Consider the following 18,700-nt stretch of genomic DNA (forward strand, 5'->3'; position numbering starts at 1 on the left):
GGTTTGGACTGACCACAAAAATCTTGAGTACATCCGCTCCGCCACAAGAATAAGTTCTCGTCAGGCCCGCTGGGCTCTATTCTTCGGGCGGTTTAACTTCACTATCTCCTATCACCCGGGGAGTAAGAACGGTAAACCTGACGCGCTCTCGCAAATTTTCGAAACTGAGACCGTATACTCTTCTCCGGTGCCCATTGTGCCACCCAACCGGGTGGTTGCGGCGGTCACCTGGGAGGTGGAATCCAGGGTCCGCGAGGCACTAGTTGGCGTTACTATCCCCGCGAGATGCCCAGATGGTCTGTTATTTGTACCTGAGTCAGTTCGAACCAGCATCCTTCAGTGGGGCCATTCTTCTAGACTAGCTTGCCACCCAGGAGTGGCTCCGACACCTGCGCTTCTAGACTAGCTTGCCACCCAGGAGTGGCTCGGACACTTGCGCTGATTAAGCAGCGGTTCTGGTGGCCGTCGCTAGCGCGGGACGCTCGGGAGTTTGTGTTGGCCTGCCTGGTATGTGCGGTGGGTAAGGGCTCTAATCGACCCCCAGTAGGGTTTCTCCGACCACTGCCTATCCCTTCGAGACCCTGGTCCCACATCGCCATGGATTTTGTCACAGGCCTACCCCCGTCTGGTGGCAATACCGTGGTCCTCACTGTGGTGGACAGATTCTCGAAGGCGGTTCATTTCATTCCCCTCCCCAAATTACCCTCAGCGAGGGAGACAGCGGTCATTGTCTTTGATCACGTCTTCCGCATCCATGGCCTCCCGGTGGACGTGGTTTCTGACAGGGGTCCCCAATTTACATCTAGATTTTGGACAGAGTTCTGTCGATTACTGGGGGCGACAGTGAGCCTATCATCCGGTTACCATCCGCAGTCTAACGGTCAGTCTGAGCGGGCCAATCAGGACTTGGAGAGGGTCCTGCGTTGCGTGGCGTCAGCAGAGCCTTTGACTTGGAGTTCCAAATTAGCCATGGTCGAGTACGCACATAACTCCCTCCCGGTCTCGTCTACGGGATTGTCACCCTTCCAGTGCTGTTTAGGCTACCAGCCCCCTTTATTTCCCTCACAAGAATCCGACGCCATTGTTCCATCCGCGCATGCGTTTATTCGGAGATGCCTCCGGACATGGAGGCTCGCCAGACAAGCCCTTATCCGGACTGGCGAAAGGAACAAGACGTCGGCGGACCGTCACCGCTCTAAGCCCCCACTTTATGTATGCGGTCAGAAGGTTTGGTTGTCTACCCAAGACATCCCTCTCAAACTGCCCGCACGTAAACTGGGACCTAAATTCATTGGACCGTACATCGTGACTAAGGTGCTTAACCCGGTGACCGTTCGACTCAAGTTACCCCGCATGCTTAAGAGAGTTCACCCCGTGTTTCATGTATCCAGAATCAAGCCCGTCATTCGCTCCCCCTTCCAACCCCAGACCTCGGCCCCTCCGCCTCCTAGACTCATCGCTTCATGTTTCGAAAATCAAGCCCGTTATTCACTGCCCCCTCCAACCCCAGAGCTCGGCCCCTCCGCCTCCCAGACTCATCGAGGGGTTGCCTGCCTACACTGTACGACGGCTCCTTGACGTGAGGCGAAGGGGTAGGGGTCACCAATATCTGGTAGACTGGGAGGGTTATGGTCCAGAGGAGAGATGCTGGATTCCGGCTCGTGACATGCTGGATCGCGCTCTCATAGACCAATTCCATCGTCGTCATGGTGAGTCTTCCGGAGATGCCAGGAGGCATCCCTGAGGGGAGGGATTCTGTAATGGTCGGCACCTCTCTCCGACTCATTCCTGCGTTATTTTCCTGTCATCTGCTACTGCACGTGGGGGAGCAATCAGCGCTAACTCGCAGCGCTGTGTGCTCCACTAATTGCGCACCTGTTACTCGTTTCCCCTTCCTATTTATTCCCGTCGATGGCTTCTCTCTGTGTCAGTATGTCATTTGTGTTACGTCTGCCCTTACCTTGTATGTTTTGAGATATCCTCTCTGCTTATCATTTTTTGGTACTGTGTCCAGGATCCTCAGGCGAGGATTAATTAATCCACTGGATAAAGTGTCTGGACTGGGAGCGCTAGACTGAACTCTTCTCTGTCATCCTCCCAGCCATCAGTCCAGTTGGTGTGGGCACTGGGAGCCCCGTTTTCTCCTGAATTTTGTGTTGTCTCGTTTTGATGTTATCATCCGAAGTTTCTAATAAACTTCATTCCTTTTTGGCACAGCACTTGAGTCCTCCTGTTTTTACACAGCGTTTTTGTGACACTATCTATCTATCTATCTATCTATCATTTACAGTCAGCTGGTCATTAATGTAAAATAAACCTCCTCACGATGATAATGACCATCTAAACATATTATCCTTTGCATAATGTGGTGCACATTATTAAAACTTAACCACTATGGTTTCATAGAATGATTCATGGCTAATGATGTTTTCTTATAACGAGACGTTTGTGTTGTTTTTCTGCAGTTGTCACTGCGATAGGTACGTGTCAGCGGAGGAGCTGTGTAACTCTTCATGTGTGTCCACACTGCCGGTGCTCTCTGCCAGACTGGATACAGACGGACAGCTACTGTTGAGAATCAAAGCCGCAGATGAAAGCAAAACCTGGAGCAGGGTGAGATCTGGACCTGTTAAAAAACAATTAATTGTTATCTATTAGTTATTATACTGTGCTTACTGATGTGAACTCATACTAAAAATAACATTGTTTCATTTTTCTCTCAGAATATGATAAATGTACTAGGACCTGATGTTCATGTCAAGAACATTGGAAGGATCCACGTCGTCCAGTTCGCTCCTGAGGGAGTGTTTGGTTGTATTTTAAAAGACCCCTTGCTCATTGATTCTTTAGTAAGAGGTAAGCTGGCCAGTGTTTATCTGACCTCCAGGCTCAAACATTTTGCCCAAATCTTTCATCAAAATAGTCCAGAACATAAAACTTTAACATACAATCTTATCGACCCCAAACATTTTAACAGTAGTTTACATTAATATTTCATACAGTTGTATAAATGGACAATGTATTCTGATCAAACATAAACATTAACCATGAACAACTTTATAAATTAACAAATAAATTAACAATTGCTGTGAAAATTTGTTTATTTGTTCATGATACCTAATGCATTAACTGATGTTAACGAACTGAATCTACTAAAGTAGTACAGTTATTATACATTTTTTACTACACAGCCCTCTGTAATACTTAATTCTGATCGATCCGTGTATATTTGATGATTGTGACTGATTTTCTATTCTTTATATTTCCTATTCTGTGCTAGTTCTATGCTGCTGCATTCTCAAGATGTCAAAAACATTTTAGATCAGTATTTCACATTTATTTATTAGCTTTTAAATAAGCAGAATCATTTATAGTCAGCTGGCCATTAACACAAAAAAAAACCCTTCAAGATGGTACAAGAACACCTTATTTATTTTGTGGTAATGACTGTCTAACTGTACATTATGCCTTCATTAAAACATTAAAGCTTGCAGTATTTCCTTTCAGAACCAGTTGAAATTCTGGAGAGAGATTTAAGGAAGAAACGACATGCTGATCAGAGTGAGGTTTCCGAGCCTCTTCCACGGATCCCAAATCCCATCGCATGTCTGTCCCCAAATGATATGCTCATCTTTCAGCTCACCATCAACCACACCGGTATGGCTTTGTCAAATACAGCACTAATAATAAAAGATACCTAGTGTATGGTATGCATGTTTCATGTCATTCTGTGAATTTAGACCGCCACTACAGTCACTTCCCAGTGTACCAGAAGGATCACCTGTTCAGCAGTAACCCTGGCTGGGATTTTGGGGCATTTAGACGTCTGCAGCATCTTGTCAAACACACACAGCTTAATTCCAGCAGGTAAGACTAGATAGGTATATCACACGTAGCTTTCAACACAGATATGCAGCTGATCTGCATTGATTTATCTTGTTAGATTTGCGCATGTGTTCATGGAGCCGGGAAAGTATGTGTTCCTGGATAACGCAGTGCCAGACTGGAGTCTGATAGTGGTCGTGAGTGAACAGGGCTCCGAGTGCAACCCCACAATGGCTGCGTTCCAGCCGACGACCCCTGCACAGCTTGTGCGACACGGGATTGTTAAACAACACAGCTTAAACCTGCTTCCAGACTGGGGGCTCATCACAGGTGAGTCAACAATAAAACTGGGGTGCTTTTGACATAGAAAGTGGCATTTTTCTTCCTAACAGGAATGCTTTACATGCTGTGCTTGGTGTTTCTCCATAGGTATCTTGTCTCTGTTGGTGTTGCTGATAATAGTGTTGACAGCCTCTGCTCTTGTCTTGAGGCCTAATCGGTCCAACCTCAACGCTCAAGGGAGGCCAAAGACCAAGTGGCGCAGCTTGGGTGTACCCAATGTTCCTATTGAATATGTTTATAATACAGAAAGGTAAGTCAGCTGCTTGTTGCTGAGGTTTCATGATGTTTGACAAAGGGATATTCACAAGTAGTTTGGGACAAGAATACTAGGGATGCACTGATATTACAATTCTGACATCTTAGCCAATATATATGCCAATTTATTTATTTTTTCCGTGTAATGGCTGATAATTGATAAATTATTATTATTCTAAAATCAAATGAAAATGAATTGCTTTAAAGGATACACATACATTTAGGCATCACAGCATTATAATGTATACAGTAGTATCAAACATAGACATTAATTTTGAGATTTGCCAAAGATTACATTTAACAGTGTTATTGAATTATTTATGTTACTAATATTAATGTTATGAGTGTCAGATTATGAGTGTTAGATAATGGCAACAGTATTGTCAAAATGTGAGAAACAAGCATGTACAATCAAATATTGACCAGTATACACTATATTTGGGGTCAGTAAGATTTTGTTTTTGTGTTTGAAAGAAGTCTCCTATGCTCACCAAGAATGCATTTGTTTGATCAAAAATACAATAAAATCAGTAATATTGTGAAATATTATTACAATTTTTATACTCCCCAAGGATGCATGTGTTTGATCAAAAATACAATAAAATCTGTAATATTGTGAAATATTATTACAATTTTTATGCTCACCAAGGATGCATGTGTTTGATCAAAAATACAATAAAATCAGTAATATTGTGAAATATTATTACAATTTTTATGCTCACCAAGGATGCATGTGTTTGATCAAAAATACAATAAAATCAGTAAAATTGTAAAATATTTTTACAAATATTAAAATAACTGTTTTCTGTTTGAATATATTAAAATGTCATTTATTCCTGTGATTCAAAGCTGAATTTTCAACAGCCATTATTCAAGTCTTCAGTGTCACATGATCCTTCAGAAATCATTCTGATATGCTGATTTGGTGCTCAAGATATTGCCTATGTACCAACATATAATATACACTCTCGTTTAGATCATCAGAAGACTAATTCATAGATATTAAACATGGTAGGGTTACATATATGTAAGATGACAGGAATGGGTTCCATCATAAGCATGCATAAAATAGTCTAAAAAGATCAAAGACAACATACACAATGACCTGAAGGATATGTGTGTTCATTCAAAGAAAGGTTTTCCTATGAATTAATTAGTAGAAAAGTCCATTTCTACTGTGCATTGTGCCTCTTGCTATGGAACATGCAGTGATTTTCTCTCTGCTCACATTCCTCGGGGTCATAAAACCAGTGGTATCAGCATTAGTTGCCATGGGGACCAGGGGCCTGTTCGGCTTTCCTAGGGTGTTACGCATTTCGGGGGAAGGGTCCATAGGTCCTCATATGGCTTGTTAACTGAGGGGTGTTGCAGAGTATTTGTTAAATATAGCTAACAAAATATATATTGTGTGTTTGATTGGTCCAGACGCTACATCAGTAATATTGTAAAATATTATTACAATTTTTATGCTCACCAAGAATGCATTTGTTTGATCAAAAATACAATAAAATCTGTAATATTGTGAAATATTATTACAATTTTTATGCTCACCAAGGATGCATGTGTTTGATCAAAAATACAATAAAATCAGTAATATTGTGAAATATTATTGCAATTTTTATGCTCAGCAAGGATGCATGTGTTTGATCAAAAATACAATAAAATCAGTAATATTGTGAAATATTATTACAATTTAAAATAACCATTTTCTATTATAATACATTTTAAAACGTAATTTATTTTTGTGATGATAAAGCTTAATTTTCAGCATCATTACTCCAGTCTTCAGTGTCACATGATCCTTCAGAAATCATTCTGATATGCTAATTTGGTCTTCAAGAAACATTTCTTACTATAAATGTTGAAAACAGTTGATATCTTCTTAGAAACCTTGTTACATTAGCAGATCTAATTTGTTTCTCAAAATGAAAAGCCATTTTTCATATTGCACATTATTATGTTGTGATGCCTAAATTCACTTGTAGCATGTAAAGCAATCAATAGCACATGGTGCAGTTTTGAGTGTGCTTTGTATTGTGTTGTAGTGCGGACGGCTCTGAGCCACTAGGTCTGAGAGGGGTGGGAGAGGGAGCAGAATCAGAGGAACCTGCTGTTTGCAAAGGAGGTAACTGACAATCATCTGAAATGCCTGACAACGGATAAATATACAAAAACTCTTCTGAATTCTGTCGAATCCCATAAGATTTCAGAACTACGCTAATGGAGCTGGAGGAGTTTAATGTGAAAACTCTGTATGACAAGTTAGAGGATCAGAATTTACATCTGGCATCCCAGCTGGCAAAGCACCGCAAAGACACACAGGAGTTTTACAGGAACATGTGCCAGCAAATTGATGCTCTGAGGGTAAGACAGAAACAGGAAGTCAACTGAAGATAAGAAATGCATCAAAAATGGAAATAATAACATGATCAATCTCTGTAACTAATCAGTTTGTACATCTGGTATTTAGGACACACTAGAACATATGGAACCCTCAAAACTGAACCAGCTGAAAAAAATACTAGACAATGAAGTTCTGATGAAAGGAGAAACTGCTCATGGTGAGACAGAAGTTTGCTATAACTCGAGCCTTACATGTGTGTATCATTCTTAAACAGTCACAGGTCTGTGAAAGTATTTGTGTTTGCACCAGAGCCGTGGATGGGGCTGATGGAAGCCGTGCTGAGATCTTTGGAGGGAGTGCTGTGCAGGATGAATGGGGAGGTCTGGCAGCAACAGGACAGCACAGCAACAAAAAGCCACAGAGACACTCGAGAGAGTGAACTTCACACCGGATACACTCAGGTTACTTATTTCAGTCCATTAAAACAACACAGAGCCATGGATGACCAATGAATGCACATAATAGTGATATTAAAAGAATAATTCAGTAAAAATTTTTAATTTTGTCATTATTTATACTCTCTTGTAAGTATACAGTATGTCATTCTTTAAATGTGAGACGTGTTTCAAAATGGATCTATTATCCTTTTTTGATCAGATCATATATCTTTAATCATAAAAGTGGTCCATTGGTGTAACGTTTGATTTGTTCTTTTGGGCTGTGTTGTTAGTGTGAACTAAAACCATTAAAAATTATTTTTGTTTATTAAAATAAAGTTGAAATAAAACGAAATGTAAATATTATAATAAAAAAGAAAGGTTTCATTTGTTAACATTAACTATATTAGTTAACATGAACAATAATTATATAGCATTTATTAATGTTAGTTAATATTAAGTTCAAACTTACTAATACATTATTCAATCTGTTAACATTAGTTAATGTACTGTGAATTAACATGAACATTTTTATTAACTAACATTGACAAAGATTAATACATTTTGAAATGTTGCCTACATTTCAACACTAAATGAAAAATTAAATTGAAGCTGAAGTAGCACAATTACTAAAACTAAAATAAAAATAAAGCTAAAAAAATCTTAATCCAATAGAAATAACAAAAACGTATAACAAAATAACTAAAGCTAAAATAAAATAAAAACTCCAATAGTATATAAATAATACTAAAATAGCACTGCTTTTTAACACCTCTTTTCAGTGAATCGGTTCAAACACAACCGATCTGAAATTATTCATTCACAAATCATACACAGAATCTAATATAGATGCATCAGTTTACAGCTTTTGTGTTCCACGGGGGAATAAAAATCAAACCTGTTTGATTGAGTACATAATGACATCATTTTTATTTTGGCTGAACTATCCCATTAAGTATTTCTGTATCATTTTACAGTTTTCTCCTGCAGACATGTCCGAGTTTAAAGTGGGTGCAGATACAGAGGCAGCTTCCTCAGATCCAGGTTCGACCTTGATAAAAACCAAAGACTTGATTTGCAGTCTTTGACCCAGGGCTACTGCTGTGCTCACAGTACATGCTCTCATCTGTCAGGTCAACAGCAGAGCACCATCCCCTGCGTGAGTGAAGAGGAACTGGCCAAGTTTGTGTCTCTGACGCCTCTGTCCAAAACACTGCAGGAAATAAAGGAATCGCTCCAGACTCTCGCCCACACGTCCGAGACAGAGGACGGTCGGTACACATTTATGCATTTGGATTCAGTGAGCTAAAGTAGAAATGCACTTTTAATGAATTGTGTTGATATATAACAATTAAAAATATAATATAAAATTGTATTTATTTATTTAAAATATGTTTTATTTATCTATTGCATCTGTTTTGTGTGTCATGTAAGGTCTTCTAGTCGTTTCAGAGTTTTGTAATGACCTACATCTGCTTTCTTCTTCTTCAGTAATTATCAGCCCAGCAGAGGGTGAACCATCGCACCTGATCCCTGTTGCCCTTGACAGCCTTTCCCCACAGCATTTCGCTGTCTTCCTGTTTGGCTGCCATGTTGTGCGTTTACTGAGCAGAGCTTGTTCCTTCCCCCCTGTCGTGCTGCTATTGGCCAGGATGGTGCCAGTCTCTCACTGTGATAACCTGCTGGCCTACTGCCATAAAGACTTTTATTACGACACAGCCAATCAAATTCTGTACATCCTAGAGAAGAAGCTTCAAAATGCTGGCCAGTTCATCTCCATTCTCTTACACTCAATGGCCTATATCACCTCAGGTAAGTAAGAATGCCCTAGTCTTCGCTACATAGTTGTTTTCTGTAGTCAAAGATGTCTACAGATTTCTTTTACCTTTATTTAACAAGGCAAGTCACTTAAGGGCAAAATTTGTTTTGAAAGAAATATCTTGTGCTCAGAAGGCTGCTTTTATTTGATTCAAAGATACAGTAAAAACAGTAATATTTTGAAATATTATTACAATTTAAAACAACTTTTTTTCTATTTTAATATATTTTAGAATGTAATTTATTCATATGGTGGCTGAATTTATTTGATATAGATTTTTTTTTTACCAAGTAAAAGACTTTACTGTCACTTTTGATCAATTTAATGCATCCTTGCTGACTAACCCCCGGTTTCACAAACAAAGCTTAGGCCTAATCCCAGACTAAAATGTAAATCTGAGCTGTTTCAACTGAAAGAAACTTGCACTAACTGCTCTTAAAATATGGCAGTGCATTTGTTTTATCTCAAGATGCACACCAGTATTGTTTTTTTCTAAGGCATGTTTATAAAAACTACTTAAATGTCCTAATTGAACTATTGCCTAATCCTGGTTTAACCTAAACCCCGTCCGTGAAACCAGGCCTTAAAGTATTAATTTATAAAAAAAAAAAACTTACTGACTTTTAAACAGTAGTGAACAATACATAAAAGATACTAATACACAAAATAAGACGATTAAAACATATATAAAATATATCTAAAATGCTTGTTTTTAGTTCTATAAAAGCTTTGATAAAGAGATAAGTATCATCTTTCAGTAACATCTGCAAAGTTCTCCAAACATAAAAAGCATTAAACCTTTTTCTTTTGGCATTTCTATTTTTTTACAGGCTCAAAATCTCTCGAATTCATAAAAGCCTTCCACTTGGCCGTTTCAGCACTAAGCATGCAGTTGTTTCATCACTCTTTCACTGAGGATCAGAGGAAAGGAAAGGTAAGACACGTGTTTGAAATATATACAGTATAAAATTCAGGAAGAGCTAAAACAGACTTTTGCTCTCATGTTAGATGGATGAGGAAAACACACCAGAGGCCTTTGGAACATTAGTAGAGGACTTCTTCAGTGTAAAAATACCTACTGAAACGCATTTCACTGAACACCTGCTGGCAGAGAGGTTAGGATCCAATCTAAGGTGAGTTTTGACATTAAGAATATATTAAAACATTACAAACATTCACTTTAATTGATTTTAGACTTCAAGTATATAAATACTTCAAGTTGGAACAGCTCCTCCAAGAACTAAAACCAACTCTAAAAGACAGACATGGAGATGGTGAGAGATTTTGAGAGCGACTTTTAAAAGAAAACATTCTTAGCCTTGCAAACACCGGAACACGGGTACAATTTTGGGTCTTTTGTGCACAGGACGAGGGCAAACTGGCCTAAAAACGCAAGTCCCAGTGAGTGAAAGCACTTTTTGCATGTTATGTTTTATTTATTCGGAAGAGTGTACATCTATGGAAATATCTCCTGTTTTTTTATCTACCTGTGCTTCAGGTGCTGTGTATGGAAAGAGAAATAAACAGACTTGATGAAGTTTACCAGCAGCTCTCCTCTGAACTCTACAGGGCAACACACATACGCAGCTCACCGGAGAAGAAAGAGCCCAGGTTTGACAAACCGCTTCAGGTAACAGTCAGTCTGACTCACCTCATGGAGACCCCTATACAGCCCCCACTATATTTGCAAGAGGAATGAATTCACATTGTAAAATGTATTTCTCACCCCTTCTGTCTGTGTCTCTGATGCTCCCCACGCTTTCAGGAGCAGCAGGTGATGCTGGAGCTGCAGAATTGTACGGTGGATCAGAGACTGAAGGCGATGAGAGACAGATTTTCTAAACTGAGCTCAAGCCAGCAAGCGAGTCCTAATGAAAGCACACCTGCTCACGGCACAGTCCTGGCTCAGGAAGACAGCCAGACTCCCAGCAAATGCAAACCAGACAGGGGAGGAGCAGAGAAACAGACACCTGCTGCAGGACAGTCCAGCAACAAGAAGAAGCAGAGCAAGCATATGGACAAAGATGAGGAAAAGGGTGTGACTGCGTGAGGAATAATGTTTGAAAATGGTGATTATTCTAAAAATAATCTGTTTCTTGTCTTTACACCGTTTTATTCTTACAGATCTTACAAATTACAATCATTATTTTATCCATTCATAATGACTGTGAAACTTGTGTGGCACAGTCACAGCCAGTCAGAAGATATTTAATGTTTAATGTACAGTTATGATGAGCAGGGCAAGACGAAATAGAAACAGAAACCAAAATGTCCTTTCAGTTGTCACTTGTAGATCTCATTGCTATTTATGACAAAACTCACATGGAGGAGATGGATTTAACATTTAACACCCCTGGTTTAGAAGAAGTGTTATGCTAAACAACTTGGCAAATGTAGTCACAACCTTAAAACTGAATCTTTATGGTTTATTTTCATCAATGTATGCATATATGTACACTACTGGGTTGGTAAGATTTTTTTAAATGTTTTTGAAAGAAGTCTCTAAAGGATGCATTTATTTGATCAAAAAAATTGGTAAAAAACATTAATAATGTGAAATATTATTACAATTTAAAATACTGTTTTCTATTTGAATATATTTTAAAATGTAATTCCAGTCTTCAGTGTCACATGATCCTTCAGAAATCATTCTAATAGCAAGAGACATTTCTTATAATCAGTGTTGAAAACAGTTGTGCTGCTTATTATTTTTGTGGAAACCGAGATACATTTTTGTTCAGGATTCTTAAACGAACATACAGTTCAAGAGAACAGCATTTATTTGAAATAGAAGTCTTTTGTATTATAAATGTCTTTACTGTCACTTTTGATCAGTTTAATGCATCATTGCTGAATTAAAGTATTAATTTCTTAAAAAAAAAAAAATCTTACTGACCTCAAACTTTTGAATGTTAATGTATGTTTTTTATTAATTATCATTCATTTGAACATGATTTAAAATCAAAATGATGAAACATCATCATAAAGGTGTCATTTCTTATGTCAATACAAGAATGAGGGAAAACGTTACTAATTAAACATGCTATGCACTTCTGAGCCGTAATATGTGTGCCATGTTTTATCTGGGTTTTTCCAGTCAATAATCTAACAGTTCATGCTCGCTCATGCTCAGAGCCGGGCTAAACTCTTTTCCTCTAGGGGGAACAGACTGTGAACAGATTGGGAGGGAGGGGGAGCGGTAGCTGTCATTAGCCGCTATCAGTGTTACAACTCTCTGTCCTTGAGCTGATACGCTCAAGAAAGTTCCATTGGCTGTGTGCCGTCTGACTTTATCACTTTAGATTAAACGAACAGTGCATCCACGCAGCATCCAGCGCGGACTTTCCACTTAACATACCTGTCGGACTCCGCGATCTGCTGCTGAAGTAGATGCAGTGTTTGCAAGGCCCTCATACAGAATAATACTCTCACATTCAGACTGTATTGTAGATGTTTAGATTTTTTTCCTAGATGTGCCATTCATTTTTAATGCCTATGGACTTTATGCTTTTGAGAAAAGTAGCTTATAAAGTTTTAAAAATCCTCTACTGACACTGATTTAATTTTTGCAGGCTAATAATAATAATACATTATTATTATATTAATATTTATTGTCATTGTTATTATTATCATCACTAACAACAACAACAGTAAGGACAATTACCATTATTATTGTTGTTGTTACTACAACAGCAATAATAACAACAATTACTATATTAACAATTGTAGCAACAAATATTGTTGTTGTTGTTGTGACAACAACAACAATAATAATGGTAATTGTCATTACTGTTGTTGTTATTGTTAATATGTTAATATTATCCCTGCAACTAATACAAATAAAATTCTTGAAGTTTGGAACTTAAAGGCAATCTTTGTTTGAGCTCAAATTGACCGCTAGTGAAATTGTCTATTTTGCATTTTTAGATGTAATTTAAATGTAATAGTTTCTTCATTACAAATTATATGATCATAACAGTTTGAGTTTGCAATTGAAAGTTAAATTACGAATTAATCACAATATTTTAATATTTTGATCTAAGATTTCATATTTTAAGATTTGATTTGACCTAAAATGTATTTTATAGTTTATAAATATGTATTCTTAAATTTTTTATTTAATTATTATTTTAACATTAAATATTATTATTATTATCATCATCATTACAACTAATATAAATAACAGCTACAACAACAATAATATAAAAACAACAACAAAATCAATAATAATAATGACAATTACTATTATCATTGCTGTTGTTAAGAACAACAATAGCAACAACATTATTATTATTATTATTATTATAGTTATTAACAACAATGAACATTATTATTGTTGTTGTCACTACAATGACAACAGCAACAACAATAGTGTTCATTGTTGTTGTTAACGATACTAATAATTATTGTTATTATTATGTTATTATTATCCGTACAACTAATATAAACAGCAAAAACAACAATAATGATGACACTACACATTATTTTTGTTGTTTTTAATAAAAATAATACTAATTATTATTATTGTAGTGGCAGCAACAACAACAACAATAATAATAATAATAATTATTATTATTATTTGTGCATATCAATCTGTTAGAGTTTACTTGTTAGTATAACAAAAACTTACTACCTGGCAAACACTGTATTTCCTTCAGGAAATGCAAATGTTTTTGCTTTTGCTTTGCTGTTTTTATGAGTGTTTGTTTAATATACATTATTTATGAACAGGTTGTCATGCTGTATTTCTGGAGGAGGTAACTGTGATCATGCCTATTTCTGTCCTGGCTCTCTTCATTACAAACGGACAGCTGCAATACCTGAGAGGACTCTAGTCTACAGTCCAGCGTCTCTTATTACAGAGACCACTGATTTATTTGCAGAAATATTGTCCTCTGTTATAGGGCTGAAGATCCACTGATATCTCCATTAAGGGAACATCCTCCTGTAAGTGTTGTCATTTATTATTCATGGCATATACATGTTTTAAACAGAAAGTGTGTCCATTTGTAGATCTTAGAAACATCTGTTGATAATGCCTCTTAGTAGCCCAAATAGCAAGCATGACATCTGTCTACATTCAAACTGACAGAGAAAGAAAAACAAATGAACTATAGGATATCCTTTAGGTACATTTTTTCGAGCTTATTTCTTAGAATCACCTTTGGATAACATTTCTACTGAAATACATTAGACAAAGGCTGCATCCGAAAACTGAAAATTGCTGCCTTTTGGAGGACGCATTCCAAGGTAGGAAGGCATCAAGGCACATCCGAATTCAATGTTAGCTTCAGTTCCTGTCTTCTGAGATGCCTTCATCTGGCCGATTTTTGAAGGCAGCATAGATGTATCCTTCGCTGCCTTTGATATCTCACAATCCTGTGCATTCCATTCTGTGACAGTTAAGCTAAAAATAAAGATGGCGTCTGAAAGCTGCGGTCGGTGGTCAGTTTGTGTGTAAATGTATGTTTTTGATCAACGTTTTCCACTTTTGATGTCATTTCTAGCGAGAAATTAATATTGCAGTAATGAAATATGCAATTAGTTATCACCAAAGCTCTCTATATTTTGCTGTAGATCATTAAACCGTTACTCTGCCTCAGAAGCCTGTCCGAAAGCAGTTTCATGAGGTGCCTTCCTGCAAAAAAATGCTGCCTGCAAAGTCATTGCCTCATATGGCAGCTGTAACGGGGCTGACGAGACGTGAGACGTGTGGATCCATCTGCAAGCTTTATTAAAGAGACGTGGTAAACAGGCAGGGTCAAACAATGGCAAACAGGTATATGGCGGGCAAAACACAAGAATAGTCCCAGGGCTAGCGTAGGTCACCGATCGGCAGACAGAATCACAGGGGCGAGACGAGAGGGAAAAATCCAGGAAAACAGGCAAAGATCAGAAACCGCGGAAACAGGCAAGGCAAGGCAAAACAAGGAAAACACAGAGACTCGGAATGGGGTACGGGCTAAACAATACTCAGCAGAGAAAGGTGGTTAGAGTGGGTGTTATATAGTGAGTGAGGTGATTAGAAACAGCTGTGTGCAATGAGTGCAATCAGTGCAGTGTGCAAATCGTGCAAAGAATGATGGGATATGTAGTCTGGGGTGCTATGCAACAGTTTGTGTTGTGCGAGAGTCAATGTAATGGAAAGGGTGACCTCTGGTGGTGAATAAACGGAAGTCCATGGACCGAATTCGTGACAGCAGCGAGGCAGCAAGTCAGCTGTCTAAAGTTTTCGGATGCAGCGAAAGTTTGATTAGAAAAATAAATGAATTAATAGAACAGGGTACCATATTTCACTTGCCTGTAGTTTAACAGACTGAGCAAAATTCATGTAGTAACCTGAAATTGCTCTAGATCTCTTGAAATGCATTTCTTAATTTTACATGGTTTACATCAGTACATAAAGGGTCAGAGATCCTTTGGAGCAGAGAGGTTTCATTTGAAAGGTTTGTAATGTAGCACATAATACCAGACTTCCTTTAGTGCTACAAGCATTTCTGTTTTCGAGTCCAGTGATGTGTGAAAATGGCTTGCATAATCTTGCTCCTGGTTGTTATTCCGTGATAACGAATGTGAACTCTCCATGCAGTATGTATAAATTCTCTTGAGATATGATCATTTATTTTGTGTGCATCATTATATAAATTGCTATACTTTCTTTTTTTCAAAAGACCATGAAATGGGAAACATTGCCACACACATAACAGAACATAAAGATGGCTAATAGATGGCAAAACTTTGTTTTGATAGTTTCATCAATAATATTTGATAACAGTACTGGTAAGGTGCATTGCAACTTCAAATAGATCCAAAATGTTTGGTTGTCTGTCCAGTTTTGATTTTTCAGCCCTTTCCAGATCTTTTAGCATGCTGGATAATAAGCAGACCTGATGGTGCTGGTAAATAATGTCTGTAGAGAGGTTTTAAAACCTGATGCAGCAGAGACACTGCTCAAGAATGGATTCATGAGGTGAGATTGATGGGAGGAGGTCAGAAGACATATTTTGGAGAGGCAGTTCAGCAATATGTGTTTAAAAAGCTGGAGTGTTTCCTCATGGGAGATGGTTTCAAACAGAGATGGAGTAGGATGAGGCTGTAGGATGTGGCAAGTGTTCCCTGATGGAAATAATCTACAAGAGGCAGGTTTTGATTGTGATTGCATTTAAACTTCAAAGCATAAATCCAGTGAAGATGTAGTTTTTGTCAGTAGAAAGTAAAAAATAATGTTTAAAGGGGTCATATGATGTTGCTAAAAAGAACATTATTTTGTGTATTTGGTGTAATGAAATGTTTATGTGGTTTAATGTTCAAAAAACATTATTTTCCACATACTGTACATTATTGTTTATCCTCTATGCCCCGCCTTTCTGAAACGCGTCGATTTTTACAAAGCTCATCAGTCTGAAAAGCGAGGTATGCTGTGATTGGCCAGCTATCCAGTGCGTTGTGATTGGCCGAATACCTCAAGCATGTGACAGAAATGTTACGCCCCTTACCAAACTGTGATGCCCTGTCCGGCCGGAGCGACAAGACAAAAACATTAAAACCAATTATAAAACCAATATAAACAAGGCATTTGTTGCATCCAGTGGGAACATAATTACGGATTATAATGACTTATACTGTCTTTGCGTTGCATCGCGCCACGTAAACATAAAACCATGTCTGCATTTGTGATCGAAGAAATGACAAACAACAAGCGCTACTCTACACTGCTCAAAACTCGCGTTTGAAAGGAAAAATTTAAATCGCATCATATGACCCCTTTAAAAAAAACACACACACAGCTTTTTGCAATAGTAAGAGGCCTGGAATAGCACAGTCAGAATGCCACACCATATTTGTCACCTGTATAAACTTGTTCTAAAAAGTTGAAAGGAATCTTTTAATTGGTAAATACTTAAGCAGCAAACAAAGAGACTGCTCTGCCCAGTTTCTGCAGACTCACATATCAGCCTCAGTGTTTCCTGACCTACTCAGTATGCAGAGTGTTTCAGACAGGTCTTTTTTCTGAGAATCATGCAGGTCATCACTGTGAAGCTGAGATCATTCTGAGATAATCTAGTCACTAAATTTTGAACTTAAAGGCAATTTTTGTTTGAGCTCAAATTGACTGCTATTGAAATGGTCTATTTTGCATTGTTTTAATTTAATTTAAATTTAATAGAGTTTCTTCATAACAGGTTAGATTATCATAACAGTTTCAGTTTGCAATTGTAAGTTCAATTACAAATTAATCACATTTTAAGACTTAAGATTTTAAGATTCAGAAATGTGCTTATTTGATTAGTGACCAAAAATGTATTTTTATGACATGCCATTTCATATTTTAAATGTATAAATATCCTAAAACTTGTTATTTTCAGCTTTAAATAGGAACCCCAGTTTTTTATTGAAGTTTTAAATTTTTGGACTTTTGAAATTAATAATAAATGAACTTTCATTTATTATTTTGAATATTATTAATTTATTATATTATATTATATTATATTATATTATATTATATTTCTATGGATTACATGGGCTTTGGGCTTTTACTCATACAGTGTAAAATGTTCATATACTGAAGCTAATAAAGAGACAATAATTTTTTATCATTTAGAACTTTTTATTTTATTTTGTGACACTATTTCTTGTCTTAAATTTTTTAAATGTCAGATTTAGATTTAGATTTTAACAAATATTAACATACTGATATAATAAACAGACTTTCAGTGTTTCATCCTCCATTGCTGGATGAAAGCATTACACTGGCCTGCTCTCTCCACACTGTCATTTTGCGTTGCTGTTGCCATGGTTTCCCTGAATCGTGGGTATAGCAACCAGCAGGCCTGCCATTTTTAGTCTGTGCTGAGACCAAGCCTGCTGGCAGCATCTCCCTCGCTAAGCAGCGCACTCCTGCAATTGTATTACAGCCCTGTACAGATGAACCTCGCTGAGAGACATCTCTTTCAATCCCTTACACAATTCACTTCTTGTTTCATTGTTTAATCAAGAGTCACAATAGATTGGAAAGCATCTGGCGCTGGTGGAAACAAATGGTCTCTGTGCTGTGTAGAAATAATTTCTAGGTCTGTGAGCCATGTGTTCTCTTCCAATGATGAAATCTGTAATCCTGACCTTTGGAGTAAGCTTCACTGGGTTCCCATACATTACTACTTTAGCAAGATTAAATCGTCGTCTTTGTCATTGTAAGATTAGACACAAACCTACACTGTAAAAAATGGCCGTGAATTTAACGGTAAAAGACTGTAAAAATGCTACAGTAAAAACCTGTTAAATGGTTAACGGTAAGTTTGTGTTAGTATCTAAACAGGGATCTAATCTCAACAAATTATCCTTCCCAGTGGTACTGTAAAGAAGAGGAATCTGTTTTATAGAAAAGCAAGATGGGAGTATGTTGCATATGGCTAAGCCTTAGTAAGCGTAAAGATATATCATTTGCATATGCCTTTTAAACTGGACGGATTACTGGAGTGTCGGAAAAATCCTAATTCTCAGACGTTTTCCATTAAGTGTTTGTCCTTATGTGCGATATTTATATATCCTGCTGAAAGCATTTTAAAGGTTCAGATGCAGAGTTTTGCTCATGGTGTGTGTGTGTGCGCGCGCGCGTGCGTGAGAGAGAGAGAGAGAGAGAGAGAGAGAGAAAGAGAGAAAGAGAGAGAGAGAGAGAGA

General features: G+C 37.6%; 2 protein-coding genes across 3 annotated transcripts in view; both read left to right on the plus strand.

Moving 5' to 3' along the window:
* Positions 1–597: 597 nt before the first annotated feature.
* Positions 598–11,258, plus strand: LOC107670948 (uncharacterized). Its single transcript, XM_016463765.1, has 20 exons — positions 598–1,511; positions 2,466–2,613; positions 2,724–2,856; positions 3,508–3,657; positions 3,741–3,867; positions 3,944–4,155; positions 4,255–4,417; positions 6,468–6,547; positions 6,626–6,786; positions 6,893–6,983; positions 7,076–7,227; positions 8,181–8,247; positions 8,337–8,474; positions 8,695–9,015; positions 9,853–9,956; positions 10,031–10,137; positions 10,217–10,296; positions 10,389–10,423; positions 10,521–10,652; positions 10,788–11,258. The coding sequence occupies exons 1-20, from the start codon at positions 598–600 to the stop codon at positions 11,070–11,072; spliced, it is 3,600 nt and encodes a 1,199-aa protein (XP_016319251.1). The 3' UTR covers positions 11,073–11,258.
* A 2,643-nt stretch (positions 11,259–13,901) lies between these two features.
* Positions 13,902–18,700, plus strand: part of LOC107670963 (sodium channel subunit beta-3-like) — a 22,262-nt gene continuing 17,463 nt past the window's right edge. For both annotated transcript variants that reach the window (XM_016463776.1, XM_016463778.1), the window contains exon 1: positions 13,902–13,969. The gene's annotated coding sequence lies outside the window, so the exon portion shown is untranslated. The remainder of the gene's footprint in view (positions 13,970–18,700) is intronic.

This window comes from Sinocyclocheilus anshuiensis, unplaced genomic scaffold, assembly GCF_001515605.1.
Source record: "Sinocyclocheilus anshuiensis isolate Anshui unplaced genomic scaffold, SAMN03320099.WGS_v1.1 scaffold1552, whole genome shotgun sequence".
Lineage (NCBI taxonomy): Eukaryota > Metazoa > Chordata > Actinopteri > Cypriniformes > Cyprinidae > Sinocyclocheilus > Sinocyclocheilus anshuiensis.